Source organism: Ruditapes philippinarum, unplaced genomic scaffold (assembly GCF_026571515.1).
Source record: "Ruditapes philippinarum isolate M1 unplaced genomic scaffold, ASM2657151v2 ctg2811_1_1_1_1, whole genome shotgun sequence".
In the NCBI taxonomy this organism is placed as follows: Eukaryota; Metazoa; Mollusca; class Bivalvia; order Venerida; family Veneridae; genus Ruditapes; species Ruditapes philippinarum.
The window spans coordinates 64,005-89,164 of record NW_026866368.1 but is presented as its reverse complement, the minus strand read 5'-3'; the positions used below and the strand labels follow the sequence as shown (position 1 = coordinate 89,164).

Sequence of the window (25,160 nt, the reverse complement as noted above, 5' to 3'; positions counted from 1 at the left end):
AGATGTTTCATGCTTAATATCTTAGCTCTAGCTCTTTGGGTTCTTTAAAAGAAGATTTTTAAGTTTTTACTATATGCATATAGGGAAAATCAATGACCCCCTGGGGCGGGGCCAATTTTGACCCCAGAGCTTTTATTTGAACAAACTTGGTAGACATTCACTAGAAGATTTTTCATGCCAAATATCTAAGCTCTAGCTCTTACGGTTCTTTAAAAGAAGATTTTTAAGTTTTTACTATATGCATATAGGGAAAATCAATGACCCCCAGGGGCGGGGCCAATTTTGACCCCAGGGCTTTTATTTGAACAAACTTGGTAGACACCCATTAGAACATGTTTCATGCTAAATATCTAAGCTCTAGCTCTTTGGGTTGTTTAAAAGAAGATTTTTTAAGTTTTTACTATATGCATATAGGGAAAATCAATGACCCCCCGGGGCGGGGCCAATTTTGACCCCAGGGCTTTTATTTGAACAAACTTGGTAGACACTCACTAGAAGATGTTTCATGCCAAATATCTAAGCTCTAGCTCTTATGTTTTTTTAAAAGAAGATATTTAAAGTTTTTTCTTTTGGTTGCCATGGCAACCAGAGTTCTGCATGGAATTAAATTCTTTGAACAATTTTTAAAGGTGACCACCAAAGGAACATTCCTGTGAAGTTTGGATGAAATTGGCTCAGTGGTTTATGAGGAGATGTCATTTAAAGCAAAAGTTTACGGACGGACGGACGACCGGACGGACGACGGACGGACGGACGCCGGACGAAAAGCGATCACAAAAGCTCACCCTGTCACTTTGTGACAGGTGAGCTAAAAAACAATAAAAATATATATCATTTTATATATTTTATACCTATAAATGAAATATTGAGAAATGTTGATGAAATAAAATGCGTTTTTTCTTTTTCCGTATTTTCACTGTAATTTTTTTTTAGTGCAGTGAAACATATTTTCCATATTTTCACATTAGTGTTTTGCCGGACTTCTTTTTCCTAAATTTTGCCAGTACTCAAAATATAAGGGAAAGTCTTTCAAATTGTTGAAAAAAAATGGAAAATGTATATAATAAACAGAAAATTCAAGTTGTTTTCTATAAATAAAGAATTCATTTTCATCTTGTGGTTTGAAAATTATCAAATTTCATTCGTGGCTACCGCCTCTCATGAAATATTTATCTTCATACCACTCGATGAAAATAAATCCTGTATTAATGGATAAAACTTGAATATCCTTTACTCCTATATCAACATCGTGTATAAAATATATCAAATATTTCATTTTATTTATTCTTATGAAATACTTCTTTAAAAAAAATATCATGTAAATGTTGGTAAGACTTCTAAGTGAGTAAGAATGAAAATTTATATGATAAATAAAAACAAAATAAAACACTCATCATAAACATTTACTTAGAACTCCTTAACTGACATTGAATTATTGGCCAATTTACTTAAAATGCGTACTCCAGCAAAAAGAAGCATATTTGTTTATTAACATTCCTACAAATACAAATAGATGCATAACCTTACAAAATACATATACTATATATAAAATGATACTTTCTCGAACGAGACGTAAATTTTTGTGACAACTGATCGTATTTGGCATTTTTGACTAGGATTAAACTCACTACAGTGTCGGAGGGATTTAAATCACTACAGTGTTAAAGCGGTACCTCTAGACGCTTGTTGAAATGTACAAAAATACCGAATCTTACATTTTTCATTTATTATCGTATATAAATCGGTATGAAAGAGACAAATTAAACGTTTTAAAGTTGATTTCCTTCAGTAAAAAGTTTAATCATTAAAACGCTTTCTCCGGTATATACCGGGTTACGATATTTAGTGTGGTGCACCAACACTCTCGGTAAAGCTACTTACTATATATGGTAACTTGTTCAGGAAATCGGGTTAGACACGGATTTATATTACACAAATAATGTGTACAAATATTTCGTATAAACCAGAACAATGAGTATAAATATCATAAACAATAAAATATATTAAAAATGAACACTTAATTAGATAAAATTCATATAACTTATGGCACAGTTTAAATATAGTGTGATACAAAAATATATTCCGGGAAGGTTAAACTAAAAACATCCTTCCACGGGTAATAACACAGCCTAAAACGCTGTTCAGATAACGTTTTAAAAAATATACCACCCCTTTACATTCTTTATCAAGAAGAAGAAATGCAGTTAAGTTTTGAAGAACAAACCTAGTTTGAGTCAAACAAATTGAGATAAATATAACAACTATTATGATTGAAACCTAGAATTTCTTAAATGTTTCATAGGTAGACATATATAAATATAATATTTAAATATTTATAACATTTACCGTAAAAGTTTTGTTTAATTTTTTAATATACATGTATAAAATATAGAGATGTTAATGCAGGCACCAATAAAAGATGAAAGGCCAATGTAATGCGCATGTCCATTTTGAAACTACCCATTGCAGCAGCCACTGAAATGAAATGGGAAAACACACTTATTAGTATTTATGAAAATGTCGGTATATAATTAAATATTTTATCATTTATATCCAAACAGTTCTGATGACATTCTCCTGATTATCGAAAACCCATTGTCAAACTCTTCAAAAAGAAGGTGTGAATGGTCTACTGGTGTACATATGTTTATGTAGTGTGCAAGATGTAGTCGTGTAAATGGTCAAGTGTATGGTGTAGTGATAGTTTACTTGGTCAAATAGTGAGCATCATCTAATGGTGTACATGGTATAGTAGTGTACATGGTCTAGTGGTGTGCATGATCTATTGAAATAGTGTCGTAGTGTCAGTGGTCTAATGGGGTACATGCTTTGTTGATGTGCATGGTCTAGTGGTTAACACCTAATGGTGTACATGGTATCGTGGTTAAAGGTCTGTCGGTGTCTATGGTCTAGTGATGTTCATGGTCTAGTGGTGTACATGGTCAAGTTGTGTACATGATCTAGTGGTGCCTATGGTATAGTGGTGTACATGGTCTAGTAGTATGCATTGTCTAGTAGTGTACATGGTCTAGTGGTGTATATGGTCTAGTGGTGTATATGGTCTAGTAGTGTAAATGGTCTAGTAGTGTGCATTGTCTAGTAATGTACATGGTCTAGTGGTGTATATGGTCTAGTGGTGTACATAGTGACGTGGTGTACATGGTATTGTGGTGTATATTGTCTAGTGGTGTATTTAGTCTAGTGGTGTATACAGTCTAGTGGTGTACATGGTCTAGTGGTGTATATGGTTGAGTGGTGTACATGGTCTAGACGTGTATCTGGTCAAGTGGTGTACATGGTCTAGTGGTGTGCATTGTCTAGTGGTGTACATGGTCTAGTGGTGTACATGGACTAGTGGTGTATATGGTCTAGTGGTGTACATGGTCTAGTGGTGTATATAGTCTAGTGGTGTATATGGTCTAGTGGTGTATATAGTCTAGTGGTGTAAATAGTCTAGTGGTGTATATAGTCTAGTGGTGTAATTGGTCTAGTGGAGTACATGGTCTAGTGGTGTATATGATTGAGTAGTGTGCATTGTCTAGTGGCGTACATGGTCTAGTGGTGTATTGGGTCTAGTGGTGTATAAAGTCTAGTAGTGTATATGGTCTAGTGGTGTACAGTGCAATAGTCTATTGGTGTACATGGTCTATTAGTGTATATGGTTTTAGGTTTTACATGGTCAAGTAGTGTGTCTCGCCTAGTAGTGTACATGGTTTAGTACTGTGTTTACATGTCTACAAGTGTGCATTGTCTAATGGTGTGCATGGTTTATAGTAGTAAGCATGTTCTAGTAGGGTACATAGTGTAGTGGTAACATGAACAACAAAGTCATGGGTTGCAATAATGACTCGTTTACCTGCACAGAGAAAATCTTCAAATGGCCTTATATCTGAGTCATTTTTACCCGGACCATTTTATTAATTTGTGTTTATCTCTTTGTACCATAAACAATGAAGTGAGCGTTAATTCTGAACTGGAAAAAAAAGATGTTTGGAACTATCCCACAAAAACATAAAGCAATTAACTTCCAGGATAGCTGTGTAAATACATTAGTAGTGTATCTTGCGGCCATAAAATAAGTAAAACTATAAGACTAATTGTATATGTAATAATAACATTGTGTCTGCCTTTATCGCCTTTTTAGGCCGAAGGCAGTGTAGAGGGTCATAACACCATAAAATCATCATCTTATGGTGTTAAAAAGTGAAAATCTATCAAAACGTTTAAATCGGCAAAGAATTTACGTATGGTCCCACACCTCTGGAATAAGCATTACCCCTAGTCAAAAGTTTGCACTCCTCAGTTTAAAAAATCCTGGATACACGCCTTTTTAAGACATTTATTGGCCGTGTTTTAACCGATTTACTTTACCAGAACATATAAAAATAACTTTCCTATAAAGATGATATAACAAACAGGAGAATTTTAATTAGTAAATTTGATCAAACCTGATCACAAAAAGAATATACATGTAGTTTCTTCAAATTTCTATACAAAAAATGTATATTATGAAAGTTGAATTTTTGTATATCTTCACCTTTGACCTAGACAGAGTACTTTGCGATGATTTCTCGTTGTATTCTGTTAACTGTTTCAAGGAGCGGCAGCAAACTGAATATGTCAATTAACTTTCGAGCGTGGGCAACCTCGTGGTTCTGTTTAACTTCCTCTGCTAGCACATCCAAAAGGTGTGAGTGTAGAGCGGCGACCGTGGCACGGTCAGAAAGTTCCAGCTCATCTAAGTGGAAATACAAAAATATATAAATGTATGATTTACATAGGATCTCTCCAAGACATGTGTAATGTATACGGTTTTAAAAACAAAGTGAAGACATTATAAGCTAAATTTCTTTCAGATGCATAAAAGGTTAGTTAGATATTTAAAAAAAATACCTGTCGCTGTTAAACGGGTCGCACATAAAATGGCTATTTCCAAATCTGTCAGTTTCAGACTGTTAAATTGGTTTGCAAACTCAAATAGTTTGTTCACCATGTTGTCATTTAGAATCTTCCTCATGGCTCTTCTTGAGTAAATTTCTCCCGACTCCATTATAAGGTAACTCACGTCATCTTCAAAATACTCGGCGGAACATAGCTGTAGAAGAGAATGAAGAGAAATGTAAACTTAATAACCAATGTTATAGACTGGTAAATCGTCATCCCTGCCTTCCAGATAGACAGGTAGGAGTAGCAAAATGACCCTCTGCTCCGGACAAGGCCACTACCCTGCGCTTATTCTCAAAAGGTAAAATCCCCAAATTATTTTTCTTCAATCATTCATTAATGTATGTTGAATTTAATTGAAAACTAATCTTTCCTTTATCATTAATGGCTGAATTCACTTCAACTTCTCTAAATCTTCAAATTTAAATTGTGCTGAATTCATTAAAAATTACATTATCATTCAATTTTAAATTATGCTGAATTCTTAAATATTCCCATTTCTGCAACTAAAAATGCCACTAAATTTGATTGAAATTCCCTTACTATTCAATTTCGTGTCTTGTGAACATGGTCGGCACCATTTACTATTCAGTCAATAAATTTCTTGAAATTTTCACCAAACACAATCAAAGGTCAAAGTCCATTTAAGATAGTTATTTATCATCGTAAGAGTTTCATAAAAAAAAAAATATACCATCCATATGTCATAATAAGCCCTTTTCATTAGAACATCTTGGTCTTCCTTTGTAATGTCGTGAATTCCAGGGACATTGTTACAGAACCCTGAAAATAAGTTGGAGAACTAGATTAAACCGGTATGCTTGTCAACCAAACGCAACAGTTAGGCGCAAACTAAGGAAGTTGGAGAATTTAACCGTTTTGCTTGCCAAATGATCATACTTATAGGCGCAAACTTTTTTGACCCCCCAAAAAAAGGAATATTAGTTTCAGTTAATATGGTCTGCTCTGTCCGCTATTCAGTCAGTACATAGATTGTTTTTTGAATTCCCTAAAAATATGAATGGGTTTGTCCAGATTGAAAGATGGAACAAGTCCATTTAAGATATTAAAGAATCATGCCTCCAGATTCAAGCTTATTTTTATGAATATTTTGAAAAATGTATTTAGAAGTAAAATATTGTAAAGTGGACAGAGAAAATAGTTTACACATTATAAACGGCACTTATTATCCAAATAAATTTCCAGAAAGAGATCAAAATATGCAACAAGAGGGCCATGATGGCCTTGAGGTCGCTCACCTGTATATAGGCCCCCGGAGCAGAGCCAGTTTAAACACCAGGGATTTTATTTGAACAAACTTGCAAGACACCCTTAGAAGATGTTTCATGATGTTTAGTTTTTACTACACACATATAATGTAAAACAATGACCAGCCCCCCCCCTCCCCGCCAGGGCCAATTTTAACCCAAGGGCTTTTATTTGAACAAACTTGGTAGACAACCGTAAGAAGATGTTTCATGCTAAATATCTAAGCTCTAGCTCATTGGGTTTTTTAAGAGAAGATTTTTATATTTTTACTATACAAATATAGTTAAAAACATTGACACCCCAGGGGCGGGGCCAGTTTTGACCCCAGGGCTTTTATTTGAACAAACTTTGTAGACACTTACTGAAAGATGTTTCATGCTTAATATCTAAACTCTAGATATTTGGAATTTTTCAAAGAAGATTTTTATGTTTTTGCTATACACATATAAGGAAAATCAATGACCCCCGGGGCGGGCCCAATTTTGACTCAAGGGCTTTTATTTGAACAAACTTGATATACGCTCACTAGAAGATGTCTCATGCTTAATATCTAAACACTAGCTACTTGGGTTTTTTCAAAGAAGATTTTTTAAGCTTTTGCTATATATACACATATAAGAAAAAACCAATGACCCCCGGGGCGGGGCCAATTTTGACCCCAGGGAATTTATTTGAACAAACTTGGTAGACACCCATTAGAACATGTTTCATGCTAAATATCTTAGCTCTAGCTCTTTGAGTTCTTTAAAAGAAGACTTTTTAAGTTTTTACTATATGCATATAGGGAAAATCAATAACCCCCTGGGGCGGGGCAAATTTTCACCCCAGGGCTTTTACTTGAACAAACTTGGTAGACACTCATTAGAAGATGTTTCATGCTGAACATCTTAGCTCTAGCTCTTTGGGTTCTTTAAAAGAAGATTTTTTAAGTTTTTACTATATGTATATAGGGAAAATCAATGACCCCCTGGGGCGGGGCCAATTTTGACCCCAGGGCTTTTATTTGAACAAACTTGGTAGACACTCACTAGAAGATGCTTCATGCCAAATATCTAAGCTCAAGCTCTCAGGGTTTTTTAAAAGAAGATATTTAAAGTTTTTTCTTTCTGTTGCCACGGCAACCAGAGTTCTGCATAGAATTAAATTCTTTGAACAATTTTTAAAGGTGACGACCAAAAGAACATTCCTGTGAAGTTTGGATGAAATTGGCTTAGTGGTTTATGAGGAGATGTCATTTAAAGTAAAAGTTTACGGACGGACGCCGGACGACGGACGGACGGACGACGGACGCCGGACGAAAAGCGATCACAAAAGCTCACCTTGTCACTTTGTGACAGGTGAGCTAAAAATAGCCATTACTGCGTTAGTCACGCAATAGAAATATGGTTATAAATACTGAAAAATCAGTCATTACATTAATTATTAATTCAATCTAAAAATTCTCTTAAAATTTCTTTCTTAAATCTTAGTAAATGTTTTTTTAAGTTTGATTTTCTTAAAATATTTTGGCTCATCTGGAGGCATACAGCTTCAAGCGTGTTAAGAAGTCTCTACGCCACACTATTATTATTTGCCGCCTGTTTAGTAACAACTACATTTGTATCATATTAGGTACCAGTGGACTCGCCTTTTCTGAAGCCAAAGGTTTAAAAAAGTTGTCAAGAACTGTAAAAATCAATACTAGCTCCAGCTATTTCTCAGTAAGAATCAATGCCCTTTGAGCTATTGCTATTTTCTGACTTTATAACTAATAGAGAGAGAAAAACACTCTTACAAAAATTCTAAGCTATAAAACACCTGTGTCCATTCTGATGTCATAAATGAAACAGTTTTTTCCAAAAATACAAGTCACCATAATAATGATTATGATGTAAAATATAGATTTGGTTTGCAAATTTTTTTTAGAAAAACTACAAGTTTTCCTTAAGTCTATCGGGCACTGTTAAATTAAGGTCACAAGAAAAAACCTATTTCATGGATCGTCGGATTCAGACCTTACAAGTGTTGTTGATTCCCAAGTAATGCAAACTAATTTCGTTTTTGTTAAGAAACTATTGAGCAAAGAGAAAGTCATTTTATATTGCCCATATTCTCGTCCCTGATAAGCAATAATGCAACCGTTGGAATATTTGAATTCTTAAACGTTTAAATTCTAAAATTGAAAGAAACTCCACTGATGTCCATCAGCTTAACAATTTTGAATTTCTTACATAGATCAGCTTGGGCACTTAAAACAAAAATTATATTTAAAAAAGGGGATTTAAAAATATACTCAAAAATGAATTAAAAATCATTTTGCGTGCTGTTCATTACCAGGTTTGGGTGAAAAGCGTTGTAACGCTATTCAAATTTGAGTCATTTTTCACAATTAGAATAATTATTCTGAAAAAAGTGGGCAAATACCAGAAAAAATATTTTAAGTCCCGTCATGTCAAAAAAAGCCTCAACGGAGTCCCTTTAAACTGCACAATTTTTATTTTGCCTTGTTAACATTTTATTGTACATTGAACATCCGTTGAACATGTCAAAGCTTTGTCGAATCATTCTTAAACACTTCTATAAGATTGATATCTACAAAATTTACAATGAAGACCAAAAATAGTAACAATCTAAATGTAATCTGGTCTTAATTTAGAATATAGAACAAGTTGATTAATATAGGTAGGTTACTAACAGACATATTACCAGTGCAAGGAATTCACCACATGAACTTATTAGGAACGTTTATCGTTATGCATAATTATACTCAAGGGTACATCAATAAAAAAAAACAACATTTTTTTGGTGGGTGAGTTTTTTTCTTAAAGTGTATAAAGCTTTTTATCTGCTGTCTGCAGTTACAAAATTTTCGTTTTAACTTTGAAAAAGATTAATTCATAAATACATGTATGTAAAAAAATGTTTGAATTTTATTTGTCTTTGAAAGCGAATGCCACATGCACGAAATAACTGATGAATGGTTAAAAAACCTTCTTAAAACAACATCATCATATTTTGTTCTAGAACATTTTAGAACATTTTATTCTGTTTATGTGCAATATTCATGTGTGTTAAATAACAGAAAATTATCTCTATCTTACAACTCTCTCAAGAATTTAGATTACTAAAACGGCATAATAATACTATAGATTTCATAGAGGTATAGCTTTATATATTTTAAGTCACGTCGACACTGTAACGCTCATTTTTGGTCGAGTTTTCAACCTTGTTTGAAGGAAGGTCTTATCTCAGACATGAGCAGGCACCGACCGTCCGTGAAATAGGACATCTTCCTCACATATAACACACTTAAGTACATGACGGGGTTCGAAACCATATCGAGGTTAAATACCGTTATCACTCAGTCACTGAGGCCCGTATTCAAAAGACGTCTCGTGTACTAGTAGTAAGTCGTTAGGAAGTTATAAAGGATGAGACAAAAAATGTGCTCCCTTGCATAACTGGAGCGCAAAACAACCCTAATGTTGCCTTAAACCTGAGCAAATTGAACACAAAAAAGTATTTCAAACCTGTATCAGTTCTTACCGAGTATCCGCTCATTAATGCTTGGAATTCCACTGATAAGCTTCGAGTACGTTTCTTTGATGTCTTCTTCACTGTCTGTCATCACTCGAATGTAAATCTGAGGAATTAGGAAATAAACAAGAGATGTCAGAAGGACAATACACGTCCTTGACGTTTTTCAATGCTTAATAGTAAAACAAGACCCTGAATAATGTAGAATTTTCTGTGTTCAAAAAGCGCCGTAATTCTGTCAAAATCCATGTTAAAAATATATATAATATATAAGCTATTTGCCATCCCGTTCCCGTTCTTAATAAACAAACACAGATACAAAAATTATCACAAAATGATTTTATGTCATAATGTATACATATAAACTTATTGGTGATCTTTAAGTGGATTTGATTGTAAACAATATTAAATTGTATGAATGCTTTAACTGCCGAACTGGAAGTAATAAGCGTTTGCCACCAGTTTAAAGACAAGTCAGCCTGTACATCCGTACAGCCTGGCAGGGCACTATACTGTTGTCTAACTAAATTTAAATGTTCATCTTGTCATCCCGAGTAAAACATTTCCTTAATTGGACAGTTTTCGTTTTTGTGTAGGTTATTGGTGATTATTTTCTATGTGTTTAAAGATAAACAAATATAATTACAATATTCGCATTAAGCAGTTCTGGACCTTGTTCAGAGAGGTAATATCTCTTTAGGTTTTGAAACAAATCTGTTTTAAACATTACATACCTTTCCGAGTTTAAACTGGCGAATTTTCTCCCTGTGTTCCGCTTTCAGTCTGTTCAGAATTCTCATAGCTATGTTTATACCGTCCAATGTATTTCTAACCTGCTGTTGTTTGTTTTCCTCTTCCATAGATAATGATGTACTAGATACAGTCCCGGTACTTATAGGAGCTCCAGTTATATCCTCATACTTCCGAACATTAGTTGCCACATTGAAGCTACACATCCCACAAGAGTCGGAATGCACGTGATGACAGTGGACGTGTGAATGGTCAGCCTGATGATTACGATAAATACGCTCGTTTTGATGATTTGACTCCTTATTGTTTGCAGCGTTTTCAAAATAGTCCTGATGTCCTAAAGATAAAACGGGCGGCGGGTGTAATTCGTTTATAGTATTCGTTTTGACATGATCTAAACATTCAAGTTTTCTGCTCCTGTTTTCTGGACAAGGGCTGTTCATAGATTCGTCCGACAATTTACGTCGCTTTTTTGATGCTGACAATTCTGAGAGGCGTTGAGAAAGATTTTGGGCAACGAGAGGACTTAAATTTCCTTGCTGATGCTTTTGGTGGATTCTTTCAGTGATAACATGAATGGATTCTTGAGAATCAAGAACTTGTTCTAGTAAAACATTAATCAAGGTTGGGCTAAAACTTTTCCTTCTTCTTAAACACTCTTCTTCAGATTCTTCTTTTAGTTTTGGGCTACCTAAAAACGATTGACTGAGATTTTGTACAGCTGAAGATGTACATGCTCTAAAGTTTCCTTCACGTTTGTTGGATACTCTTTCTATGTTGTCTTCCATTTGATTGGTTATGTCATTCTGAAAGGATCTAATATCATCTCCTTGCCTTTGACCAATCAAGTTCAAACCATCTGATTGATCAATTGGATTATCAGCGTTACTATATACTTTGCTATATCCAGTCGCCTTACTTTTTAAAGGATTCATCGCACTTTCTGAGAATGAAAAGTTATTGAATGATTCATTCATATTTTGTACAAATCTCTGATCATTTAACATCTGCTGAGAAACATTCGAGTTTCTATGTTGGTGTTGATTGTTTTTGCCAAAACTAACATTATGGTATTTATCATTGAAAGGATTTTCACATCTTTCACTCGGCACGTTGTCAATAAGGGTACCAATTGACGTTTGGTTCCCTGGAAAATGGTGACCGAAAGTGTTATCCCCTTCCGCCTTAAACATTACTGGTGTGTCTACCGAGTCTTCTAGAGGTATGCTTTTAACATTATCAAATACGGCGTCTTTGTTTATAGCTTGAGAAGATAAATTTTTAACAGGTTGTTTTTGTATATCTTCTATAATACAACCAAATTCGTCAGTATTGTCAATAAGAGATGCAGGGGTTACGTTACTTCCATTAATAATGGCATCACCGCAAGATTGTAGGCCATAACCTACGTCATTCCCTTTTGAAACTGATGTAACTGGTGTCAAAGAACATGAGGGTGATTCATTTGATGATGTATTTGTTGTTTTACTTGCTGTTACTGTTTTATTGAGGTCAAACCTATAGTTGCCACCATCCGTCTGCTCAACAACAAGCTCGTGGTTACTATAGTGTGACCCACCATCATGAAAAGCTTCTAAAACTTTATCTTTCTCGACTTTTGGAATCCGCCCCATTCGTACACCTGTATATATCATTTGAGTTTAAAAACTCATAACATTATAACGTTCATAAGTGTAATATCAAATATATATAAGAAAATTGGTAATAAAAACTTATTTCAAAATAAAATATATCAGTAAAACATAAGAAGTGTTTCAAATCTTAGAAATTTCACAACAGTTTAAAAATACTGTGGCAACTAATTTAAAAGCCAGATACATGCATAACGAAGTTATGTAAACATGGATGTTATTTTGTACACAATTATGAAACATAGATACAATATACTTTTTTGTCATACTATATCCAAAATAACAAATATACTCTTAGCACTATTGGGAGAGCATCGGACTCGTTATCAATATGTCGCTAGTTCGATCCTGGGACGTGGCGAAAATATTTGTGACAATGAAAGGAATTTTTATGGCCGTGTTTCCCTCACCCCTAAGACAGAAATCATGTGTGATTAGTTGAGTGTCACTTGCTTAGAAATTGGTACGTAATCTTTTTATCCAGTAAAACCGGTTGTATGGACCGACCGCTGAAATCATATGACCAAAAATGGGTTGAGATTTATACAAAAGTTAAACCAACAATCAAAGAAACATATACAAGTATATTACCATCTATTGACATTCCCGTTTCCATGCATCTTTTGAAACGACATGCTTTACACTGGCTGCGAGTTTTGGGGTTTATGTCACATGACCCACCAAAGTAACATTTGAAAGTCTCATGCTTGGAGATGCTTCTTTTAAAAAATCCCTATAAATATAAAAATTAGTTATTTTTCTTAATACGTGTATAGATCATATTTCATCAGCAAGAGAAATGAAAAACATCTTTCTATTGTGAGAAGGTAATAAAATGCAATATAATACAACCTTTGTCAAGCCAATGATTTATATTGTAATAAACAAACTTTTGATGTCATTTCTATTTTACCTCAGTACATGATACACATGACTTATATGTCAATGTTGAAGAAGTTTCTCGACATTTTAGTTATTTATTATTTTATGAAACAATTTTGGATCAGTTACTTTGGGAACCAACCGAATATATTTCCACTGAAAAATTGATGATTATACTTGTTTCATCTAAATTTTACTATCAAAGTTTTAGATATATTTATTTATACATTTATTTATTCATTTTTTTTACCAATTTCGACCTGAGGTGTATTATCTATAAAAATAAAACTGCGTAAGAAATTTTGTTGTCTATAAGTTGTGAAATATTGAGAAATATTAATGAAATAAAATGCGTAAATTTATTTTCCGTATTTTCACTGTAAAAATATTTTCACTGCAGTGAAACATTTTTCCGTATTTTCACTGGTGTCTTGTCGGACTATTTTCTTCTATTTAAATTTATTTTTTTATTTTTGTTTTGTTGGGTTTTTTTTTTTTGGGGGGGGGGGGTTGGGGGTTGCTTTTTTTTTGGTGGGGGGTTACATAGTATGTCTCTGTTATTCAACACACATGAACATTGTACATTAACAGACTAAAACATTCCGGAACAATATATTACGGTGCTATTTTGAATAGGGTTTTTGCCGTTCAGCAATAATTTCGTGCATGCGCCATACCCTCTTAGCAATGTATTTTGGAATAGTCTTTGTCAAATTTAAAACAAAAATATTGTAAAGTACAGAAAACAGACAACATTACAGCTTTATACACATTAACGGCTACTTCACTATGATGACTGTCAGTAATGACATGATCCTGCTATTTAAAGGAAAATAGCATGCATAATTTGTTAGGTTTTTTTTCTATTTTTTCCCCTCTAAAAATATGAGTGAATCCGATTAAAAATGAATTCCACACGAAGCGGGATTATTACCGTAGATAACGACCAAGTTCGTTTGAAAATTAAAGTCAAAGGAAATGAAAATGATCTTAGTCATCAAAACGAATGTAAGACGATTAAAGTACCGATTTAAATGTTGCCAATCATGCCCCTTTGTGAAACCGCAATGGATATTTGCAATCAATTGGAATTATCTTCCGTAAGCTGATAACGTAAATGTAAAGTCAATTAGGAACACCAAATCGGAACACCCGGCCGGCTATTATTCATAATAACCTCGGAGTAAATACGGATTTGAAAGTAGTTCCACCACGTAATTTTAGATGCAAAACAGAAAGAGAGTGTTATCTTTGATAATGTAAAACGAAAGTATATATTTGGTTTACACACACAGAACTTATTTTAGCTAAATTGTGTAGAAAGCTATAAGCGTAAAGTAACATTTTCAAATCCGTTCTTGGAACCACCCAGTACTGAGCAATGAGTTGAAGTTTCTTGCTTAGGAAAACAACGACTTGCCCCTGACGGGGTGTGAACCCATGAGACTAGCGATCATTTGATTACAAGTCATTCGTAACATTTACTTTTCGTGATATAGACTTTTTGCTTCGTACATGCCGACAGTACAATATTTCAATTTTACATAAAAGTAACCCAACATAAAAACGTGGTGGATGACGTGCCCCGTAGGCGCCCCTTTTTAAGGTCTATTTTGTTATCACGTGGTATTAAATTCTTCGTTTTGAGTGGCTTGGGACATGCGGTATACGTCGCTAACAGGAACGGCTACAATTGCCACATGTATTCAGATGTGGATGTAATATTTGTATAATTAGTAACATTTGACATCTGATGGAAAATGAAATGATTTTCGGTTAAGTTATGATTAAAAAATATGCCTGACAATCAGAATCAATTGAAGAATGCCCATTGTCAATCATTTATAACCATATCCTTTTAAAAGTATAATCAGAATTGAAACTGAATTGTATAGGCTTACAACACAGGATGCAGTGATGTAAACCCAGATGCAACAAGTCGCCCTCGTGAACTTATACGCTCGATTCTTGCGCAAACAAACGAAGTAACAATTAATACATAACCATATGTGGGCGATGTTTTAGAGAGAAAAAAAACTGCATGGTACAATCATTAACATTACATTAAGTTTCGTCGCATCAAAAAACCGATATGTTATCTAGAAATAACTAGAATCTGAGATGTCCAAAATCTTAGATATTATACCTCGTTTCTTGGCAGCTCGCTGAGGCTTTTTGATACGCTTAAAAACGCGTGAATTCCATAAAAGACCTCTTGCTGAAGCTTTGCACTGTAGTTTTGACAAAGTTTAATGTATTTTCCCAGTATGGACCAAAGATCACACCGCGTTTGATGTGAATTTGGTTAAATTATATATCTACCATTTCTCCGCAAATTTTGAGATGTCTGAAATTCATAGTACCACATGCGGTGTTAACGCTCGTCATTTAAGGCAACAACTAAAATGGATTTAAATCACTACAATGCTGGAGCAGTAACTCAGGACGCTTACAGAAATCATGATCACAAAATAGAAAAACATTGCATTTCCCGCCGATTCTAACAGTTTCCATTTACATCCGTATATTAATCGGTAGAAAAAGATCAATGAGACATCTAAAGGTGCATTTCGACGGGTGAAAATGCAAAATTTTAGCAATAATTCACTCAAGCACCTTGTCCGGTATACACCGAATACAGAATTTAATAAGTTGCTCCAACACTCAACTCAAGAGTGTTATGGTATCATGTCTTCTTTGCACTTTACTTTTCAATAAGAAGAATAACCTTGTGATTGTTATACAAAAGTTAAACTATTTTTCAGGCAAACATTGTGCATACATGTACTTAAATATATGAACTGACCACTTAGTTATGTCCCTTGTCATGCAGATATGCCTTGTTACATTAGCATGTACGCCAATACTGTTACCAACAAACATTTTTACTAATATTTTGTTGTAACAAGGGAACATAATTCCTACGAACATTGCTTTAAGGATAATACCCCTTGTACGTTTTACAATTTCGTTTTGTCATAGTAATCAAGTATTCAAAATTTCGTGTGCATACATTTGATAGTTTTTAGATAATTGTACTTAATAAACAGTTTTGATGAAAAAAAAATCTTAGTTAAAAAGGGGCCATTACTCCAAAAATATAACTTTCTGAAAAATTGAACCTACCTCAAAAATGTGCCTTATTATGTTAAACAAGCAAATTAAGTTTCATGTTCATAACTTTGTTTTGTAAAAGTTCTACTCAATAAGGAAACATAACTACAATTTTAAATTAAAAGGGGACATTACTCGTAAACTACAGCTTTCAGAATAATCACCATTGTCTTTCAATTGTTCCTTGACATGATTAGCAAGTTCCTGAGTTTCGCGTTGATACTTGAGCAATCTTTCATTTTTTTTCTTTGTTACTTTGTTAACTTCACAATATTTACTTTAAAAGGCCTATTATGCGCCAGAACTGATATATTTCTTATTTCTCAAAGGCTTTTTATATATCGTTATCTTTTACAGTTTTAAAAAAAGTTAACCATTGACCAATTGCCTGAACCATCTTTTTCTTATGTTGCTTTTTAGCAATTAGTATAGTTAAAGTGATTCAGTATGTGTATGTAAGTCAAAATACATGTACTACATTTGTACTTTGTTTACATTTTTTACATTTGGCTACTATTATGAAAAATTACTTCACATTTAGCGCTACTTTTTTGCTGGTAACATGCATTTTTCATCCTTTTAAACCATTATTTGAACGTTAAAAAATCATGTCTGCCCTTTTTAAAGAAATAAACTTTATTTGGTTCTGTGGGATAGTGTATACTTTTTAATATATTTTCAAACTTTTCATGAAAATTAGCATAATCTGGATGCATGTTGCTATAAATTAATTATGCGCGTTATAGCTCTTCTCACGTCAGAATGATACAACTAAGAGATAGAAACTTTAATAGTAAATAGTTAAGTTTAAAGTTAGACTTTTTCAAACGCATATAATTATATATTTGACAACTTCTTTCATTTGTCATATCGATGATACCCTTGTCACTTTTTACAAATAAATAATTATCACTTCTTTCCACAGCTTACAAAAACAATCACCAAAAGAAATCCGTAAACATTATGATAAAAAGCTATGACAAGTTTTCAGCTGATCTTTAGCCTTTTTCTAACTATTGATATTTGTATTAAACAGATAAAAAAATGGATATGAATTAAAATAACCTTTACATTTAAAGTATATCGAAGTATCATTATCAATGAAGTAAAATATCTACATCAATTAAGTTCAGTAATTGTTTGCGTGGCGTGTTATAAGTATTCTCAAAGCAATTAAGTTTAATACCTTAAATTTGTAAGGTTTCCTTTTAAACGATATGAGTTATATTCTCGAGTTTTCTCCCCTATTTATACTACTTTCAATCCTTGTTCGATTTATTGCAAGCATACTTTTTAACTTATATTTTGTCTTGCAAGCACAAAAAGTAGACGCGTCTATCCACTATGATAACGATTTCATTTAATATACCAACAAAGGAAATATAAACTCAAATTAAACAATTCAAACAAAATCTTGTTTTTTTTCACAACATACTGCACAGTTTTGTCCATTTGCTAAGTACCCGAGCTTGAAAATGAAACGCATTACTGAATTTGTCTATATACATATATTATAATATTAATCGAATTTGGCTAAGCACCTCTTACCTTACACCCTTCACAGGTAGCTACTCCATAATGCAAACCCGTGGCTTTATCCCTACAAATACGGCATATTCCAAACGGAAAAGGTACGGCGCCAAGCGGCATATTAACACAGTGCTATGTCTTTAAATAACATGTCAAACGTTCTACTTCGTCATAGAAGTGAGCCGCGTGAAACCTACTTTATAACTGTATCCTCGCAGAGAAATTTCACACTAGATAAATAAGCTCTTGATAGAGCTAAATCCAATGTCCTCAATGCCATTTCATAACCTAGGAATTATTGATTAAGTTTCCATCCTCTTTGCTAAACATCCGCTGCTATATTACATGTAATTATAACACGAGCTAAATGATCTAATGTACTGAATACGTCGTATGCCACTTTTGAAGTAATCAAGCTAGCAAATATCATTAAATTAAATATAAAATTTAAAGTTTAATAAGCGTTATGTCTGAATTCGCGCCGTACAACCTGCGTCCCTGTACGTTATTTCGCCCTTGTCAATCTCGATAACTTTTTAACATTGTGAATCATAAAATGTGACCTACATGTAATTCGGGTACAACATGAATTTTTAAAAAAATCCAATTAACATCATGTTTCAAGAAAGTTCTTTATTGAGCTTGATTGTAAATGGTATTTTATCGATCCATCTGCAACAGGGTGAGAAAACATGTGCAGCTTGACCGGGACTCGAACCTAGACCCTCTGAAAACCGTTCTTCGAATATAACGACTGAGCTATCTGGCAGCTTGCACATCCTCTCCCCTATAAAGTGAACCATTCTAAATCGTTACACAAGTATATGAATTAGACAGATTTGCTACTCGTGTTGAAATATTTTGGCGGGACAAAATTGGGGCCAGTGGCTGACAACAAAGCGTCTGTGCTTCGAAGCTCAGTAATTCGAATATTTTTATCCACTGATCATACCTTTAATATGTGACAGATATGGCTTCAAGAAATGTAATACATCACCATCAACAAAGAATGAAAAATTCCCACTTACAGAACTATTTAATAGACCGTATGAGCTCGATATGGAATAAAAACAAATAATACATCAATTAGAATTCAAGGATAATTCTCTTGGCACTGGCTTATATAGAATTATTGATCGAATAGAATACATTGTATCTTTTATAGTCATTCTTTACAGGGTCTTTCAAATCGAATTCTATTTGAAAGACCCTGCTCTTTATCCAATGTGATGATGTTTACACATTAAATACTTCTTAGATTTATGATAATATTTATAAAACTTTAAACATAAAAGAGGATAATTTGGTTCAATAGTAAATCAATGTCATTAGGTTGGATTGGCTTTTACGTTGGCGTATTTGGGCTTATAGGAAATAAATGATAATTTACATAGATACGGTAGAATAGGTGTTAACTTAAACACCGAGTATTTGAAAAGAGCTGTCCGACGTGAAGTGTTCCACTTTTTTCCGTGCTTGGTAAAAAAACAAGTGGAAACCGTAGCATACTTGTAAATAAAATCATGTCCTTCATGGCAAAACAATTTCATTTTTGAAGTGATTTTTATTTGTTTTGTTTAGAGGGAGAGGGAGAGAAAATAAGGGAAATTATATGCATGTATATAAAAGGCAATTAAATAGAACAAGACAAAAAGCAGGCCCAAGCAGGCCCACTATTACCCCAGAAATGCGTTAATGTTTTTATTTCTCAAAATTAAACATATCCCCAATTCCTTAAACCTTCTTAATAAATATAGTTTAAAAAGATTAAATGTTTTGCATGGAAGTCAAAATACTAATACTTCTTTGTTTCAATTTCTCTGCTTTTATGATAAATAATTTTATAAGCAGGGCTATTTCCTTCAGCTAATAAGCATATAACATACACTAAATTTATTACTAGTAATTCACGTTATAAACTCATGTTAGACAGAACTATTAATTCGTTTCTGTTTAAAGGCAGAGTATACTCTTCCCCCCCCCCCCCCAATCCATCTTTAGAAAGGGCACACATAAGTTTATAATGGTTTAGAGCATGTGTGATGCTTATCACCTAAAGATGTAATATTACTTGTAATCAAAGTAGCAAAATGTAAACAAAGTAGTATTTTATCTTCCATACAAAATACTATATCACTTGCAAAAAAGCAAAAAAAGCAAAACGATGCATATATGATAATTGACCCAATGAAAAAGCTTTTGGAAACTATAACAGGACACCAAAAATAGAAAAACTTTAGTTTTTTTTATTATTTTATAAGAAGCTTTCGAGGAATAAAAACAGAACCATTTCTTATGCCTAAGGAATGCTTTTATTTTTGTTTCTCAAAAAAACTTTTATTTTTAACCATGTCCTGTCAGAGTTTTCAAAAACGTTACTTATTGGCCAATTCTCTGAACTATATTTTGCTTCTTTTGCTTTTAGCAATTTACACATTGATAGTGGTTTAGTGTATGAATGTCACAACACAACTGATTTACATCTTGCTGCATTTATGACAAATAATTTCTGCTTCTACGCTACTTTCAGCAGGTAAGAAGTATCTAACAGGCTATATAAAATCATTATTTCAACAATATAAACTCATAAATGACTTTACTAAAGAAGGAAACATTATTTTTCTGAGTCATAATGTGCGGTTATCAAATATCGATTACCATAAGAGTACTACGGTCACCGCGCATTTCTCTAAAATGTACAACTTGTACATGTGTTAATTCACACGCACTACTAGTATCCACTCATTACCTTTACATTTTTAGTCAACATTCAGTGGTTTTTGTTCTAGTTTACGAATTTTCATGTTTTAGATAGTGAATGTTATCTAACACTGATCATTTATACTTTGTGGGACACACACGTGTTTGTACTTTTTATAGATATTTTTTTGCTTGACTCTATTAAATATGACCTCATTATCAAGCGCATCGGACCAATAATGTGTCGGTGTTCACAGTAGTTCAACAGTAACCTAGTTCAATGACCTCAAAGATTAGTTGGCAAGATGTTGACTTACATGAAGAAGCGGATTTACCAAGAGAAACAAGCAGTTAATTAATTCATCATTCGTATTAGACGCTATAACTCAAGTATTATTCACGTCAAATATGTTATGGATATATATATATGCTAGATTAATAAAACCAAATATTTTCAAATAATCGTCAAAATGAGTTAAGATAAATCATAATTCAAATGTGTACACGTCACCTACTTCCGCAGGGGGACACGATGCTGTTATAAATTAAGAGTCTATTTGAACACCCCCAGACCCCCATTCCTCCAAAAGCAAAACATTGTTGCAACCCAAAACAAGCAATAAAAAAGGTAAAGTCAATTTCCGCCTTAATTGTCTGTTAAAATTACCTGAACATTATAGATTTCTCCCCTGTATATTTAATACTGCTAACAACTTTAAATGCACTGCAATGCTTTCTCAAATAGGGAAAATCAGTACCAGTATTTCTGAACTACCTTTTAACAAATATTTTAGGGTTTTTTTTAATTTTAATTTTATAGCGTAAGAGAATGTCATTCAAATTGATTCTGGAGCAATAGCATGGACAAAAGTTATATTTAAAACAAATTTCATCGCCAGAATTTTACTTAATATTGCACAATTAATAGTTATGATTTCGTGTCAAAAAAGTAAGAACGTACCACTTTGTCAATTTTATGTTATAAGCTATAATTCAAAACAACTACATACGTTAATGTTTGACAACCGGTGTCATCTTAACCTTAAATCATATCGTCTACTATCGTATCTACGTAAGTACACTTGCACTAACCTTGCACCCTTCGCATGTTGCTACTCCGTAATGCAGTCCCGTAGCTTTATCCTTGCATATCCGACATATTCCAAACGGAAATGGTACGGCACCAAGAGGCATTCCGTATTTATTGTTCTACTTCTTGAAAAAGTAAAACGCGAGTGTCTTACTTTATTTGATAAACACGGCATATACATTTACTGTTTACATTCTTATCGAGCGCTTCGTTAGATAGGCTCTACACCGTCGATAATTTATGTGAATATCATGTTAAGATTTTACGCACAATAAAAACAAGTTACTATAGGCCTATTATATATGTTTTGCCTTTCCTCATTATACTTAAGTATTGATTAACCTATTTTCGTCACAAGATATTTGTGTTTTAGTACTGTTAAATGGTCTGCTTACCTTAAAATAATAAAGGAAACCGATAAAAATTAATACAGGTCATAAAACAAAAACAAAAGGTCCACGATGACTCTATAATTTGCTATTCGAAATATATGGAAGAATGCAAATATTGAGAAAAAACTAACGTTAACGATCTATATGTTCATACAGGTGCGCACCGGTGTGTGCGTATCTTCCCGGGGTACAGTTTATACTGAAGTAAAGGTCATATATAGTCTACATAATTGTGAAATGAAGCTGTACGTAGGGAAATAAAATGATGCCTTTAAATAGCTAAGCACACCGGAAATATATTTCTAAGATGTTGTTGTTGTTGTTGTTGTTTCTGTTTAAATAACACCGACCATCATTAGTTGATAGTAAACTGGTTTATGATATGTATGCAGAATGAGCCACGCTTTGAATAAATCACATGAAGACGAGAAAAAATTATTAAACACATAATTTATTTTCAGATTATGGGTCATTGCTGCGTGGCATATAATCACAAGTTTAGATTATTCACGGAATTCGTGTAAAACAGGATTATTAAAACAATCAAGGTTTCAATCTGACTATTGATCGCAACATTTTAAACCAGGTACAAGCCATATAATTTAAATAATATCGTAAAAACGACCAATCAACACGCATCATTAATTTCAGTTAAATGCACTTCTAAATGCTACGCTGATGGCATTTCTGATATTTTATTAAACTTTATGATATCTATCCGACATGTACATAGAATGTTAATTATCAACATACCTAATTAACTTGTTAGATTTTTAAGTAAACATAAAATGTAATCAAAAAAGAAAAGTTTCTAATGAAATATTTATAACAATAATTCTCAATATATCTTAGAAAGAATAAAATGTTCAAAATAATGATTTCCCTAAATTATATATATAAACAAATGAAGTCTAGAGTTTTAAAGCAGTAGTTTGATATTCTAAAAATCTAAAAAAAAAAGATCAAACAAATTCATTGAGTCTTTCTTTTAAAACTATCTCAAGTTAACAGTTTTTAATTTGTATTTTATTTTTAATTAAAAAAAGAAAGAAGATTTAATTAAGAGTGCAGTTAGGTGTGTGCATTACCAAATCCAGAATAAGTGACTAGTAATAACAATTTTAATATGGCTTGTTCAGTGTCAGAAAAACTTTGTAAAATGTGTGCAATGAATGCAACTGAAGACGAAGCACTTTTTATGTTTTATGTCCTCATTATGAAAAACTTAGAACAGAATTTCTATACTCTATATTTTGGATTCATGTTTTTTTAGAGTCAATACCATGAACTCAATCAATGTTTTCTCGATCTTTTTTTTTTGTTCTATCAGAATTACTATTATCAGCATCATTTCTTATATCTTTAACTAGTTCCCATTAAGCGTCTGGATCTTTAAAACTAAGAGAATAAAAAAACCTATGAAAACATAGTTCAACAAGGGAGAATTAAGTTCACTGAATGCAGGACTCTTGTGTGTTGCTTTTTTTAAAATCATCTTCAGCATATCATAATCAAACATTTTTATTTGTTTGGGTCGTCAGACCAAACAAATAATGGTAGCGAAATTTCAGACCCTGATGTTCTTATTTGCAAATACCGAAAGTAGTCCAAACTCCTCGAAGCGGTTACTTCCCTTCATATGTACATTAACGCCGAAAAATTAAGGGGAGATCACTGCGTAAAGTTTGTCAAATGACAGGCGCATTAATTTTCCTAAAGAAAAAAGTTCCCGATTAGTCGAAGATTTCTAAACTTGTGTATACATGCTCTTCCCAGGGAAATTCAAATTTCAAATTTGACAGCCAGTACTTTTTTCCAGAAATACACTTAACAAAGTTATATTTTGAATAATTTTGGTCAATTTTTATCAAAAATATCTATGCCTACAAACATGCCAAGTGTTGTTTTAATGCATTTGGTAATTAATCTTAAATCATTGAAAAAGGGTCCCTGAAGTGAAGCATGCATAAAATTAATAAGAAACCTGCCCTAGCGCCATCTGCTGGCTTTTATAGTCCAGTTGGGCCTTTTTAATAAAAAAAAATGTCCAAGAGGAAACGTTAATTTGTATAAAACAGAAAGTATTGTAGGAAGAGTTATTCCATAAAGATGTATTTAAGTTATAGTCTCAGTTCAGGAGGCAATACACAATTTTAAAGGTTTCTCGGCAAACGACTGACTGCGTCACAATCAAAACCAAGTCTGAAACACACACCTGAAATAGATGTATTTCATAATTAACATATACATATGTAAACAATAAAAAATACATGTCCACCTTCTAGTTTTCTGGCAGTTTTTCATTGTTTTGGTCGCGAAAATCAACGACAAAAAGAGTGGATTACCCCTATTTGCAAAATGACAAAATTATATTAAAGCCCTAAAATAAATCACAAGCTATAGTATTTCTTCCTTCTTAAACAATGCACTATCTAAAAATAACATCCACACGGGGCAAATGCATTTTTTTCACTATTTTAAATCTTCTGCATACTCTGAAACTTGAAATATAGCAACTTTTAATATTAAGAAACTCAAATATCCACTTCAATTACAAAATGGTCTCTTATTTGTAAATTTGACCCTGGCCAATTCGAAACTTAACTAAACAACCGAAACTGTGTACTGCATCCTCAAGTGTTGTATGTGTTGCCACGAACAAATGTGCATTTGCGCTATTCTTGAATAAAAACTATACGTCAAAGACCTACATGTATTCTTAATAGAGCTTAAATAAATGCATTTTTTCGTTCGTTAAGATCTGCAGAAGCCCTTGCACGCTTTGTGCTGCGGGCTAGGGCTTTAACTATTTTTTGTTTAGTTTTCTCATTTATGTCAAACCCATTTTGGGGGACCTAGACACATGCTTTAAGTCATTGCCTGCTTTCTGGTGCAAAAGGTTCAAGTGATCGCACCAACATGGATTATGAAAGTCGAGAGATAATCTCATCATTTGAGGGGATTCGAACCGACGACAATGAGATTATGAGTCCGACCCTATCTATTTATTTATTTCTTTATAGCAAAGTCCTCGAGGGGACGTAGACAAGCCACTAAGAAAGGTGAAAAATTGAAACAAAAGAAGGCGATAACGACTGCAATGAAAGCAAGCCAATGATACAAATTTTTAATATGAGATAAACAGTGGGAAGTTTAAACGGTTTGTTAAAAATAAAAGCAGTGAACATTGCAATCTGTTATGGTGAGAATTTGACTAACAGTCATATTGGGGCAATGAAACGCAAACTAGTCAAATCGGCCCCAAGTCAGATCGGCCCCAAAATTAGTCATGGGGGGGGGGGGGGAATGATAATTTATAAT

At 33.2% G+C, this 25,160-nt stretch overlaps 1 protein-coding gene across 2 annotated transcripts; it reads right to left on the bottom strand.

Annotated features, from left to right (window-relative positions):
- Window positions 1–815: 815 nt before the first annotated feature.
- Window positions 816–21,692, bottom strand: LOC132732304 (uncharacterized). 2 transcript variants are annotated; one of them, XM_060718697.1, is made up of 8 exons: window positions 21,450–21,692; window positions 12,723–12,864; window positions 10,464–12,121; window positions 9,739–9,835; window positions 5,639–5,727; window positions 4,894–5,095; window positions 4,538–4,738; window positions 816–2,475 (listed from the first exon to the last, which is right to left on the bottom strand). In XM_060718697.1, exons 1-7 carry the CDS (start codon window positions 21,549–21,551, stop codon window positions 4,545–4,547), a joined length of 2,484 nt encoding a protein of 827 aa, XP_060574680.1. In that variant the 5' UTR covers window positions 21,552–21,692; the 3' UTR covers window positions 816–2,475; window positions 4,538–4,544. The 2 variants fall into 2 exon arrangements, with proteins under 2 accessions (XP_060574680.1, XP_060574681.1); XM_060718698.1 differs by lacking the exon at window positions 21,450–21,692 and adding an exon at window positions 17,676–18,079.
- Window positions 21,693–25,160: the final 3,468 nt, after the last annotated feature.

Excerpts from the sequence above, each read along its gene's own strand:
- LOC132732304 (XM_060718697.1), bottom strand. The coding sequence starts at position 21,551 with ATGCCTCTTGGTGCCGTACCATTTCCGTTTGGAATATGTCGGATATGC. Across the intron at positions 5,728-9,738 it reads CATTAATGAGCGGATACTCG|GGTTCTGTAACAATGTCCCT; the intron begins GTAAGAACTGAT and ends ACTTATTTTCAG. Across the intron at positions 5,096-5,638 it reads CTTATTATGACATATGGATG|CTATGTTCCGCCGAGTATTT; the intron begins GTATATTTTTTT and ends TCTCTTCTACAG.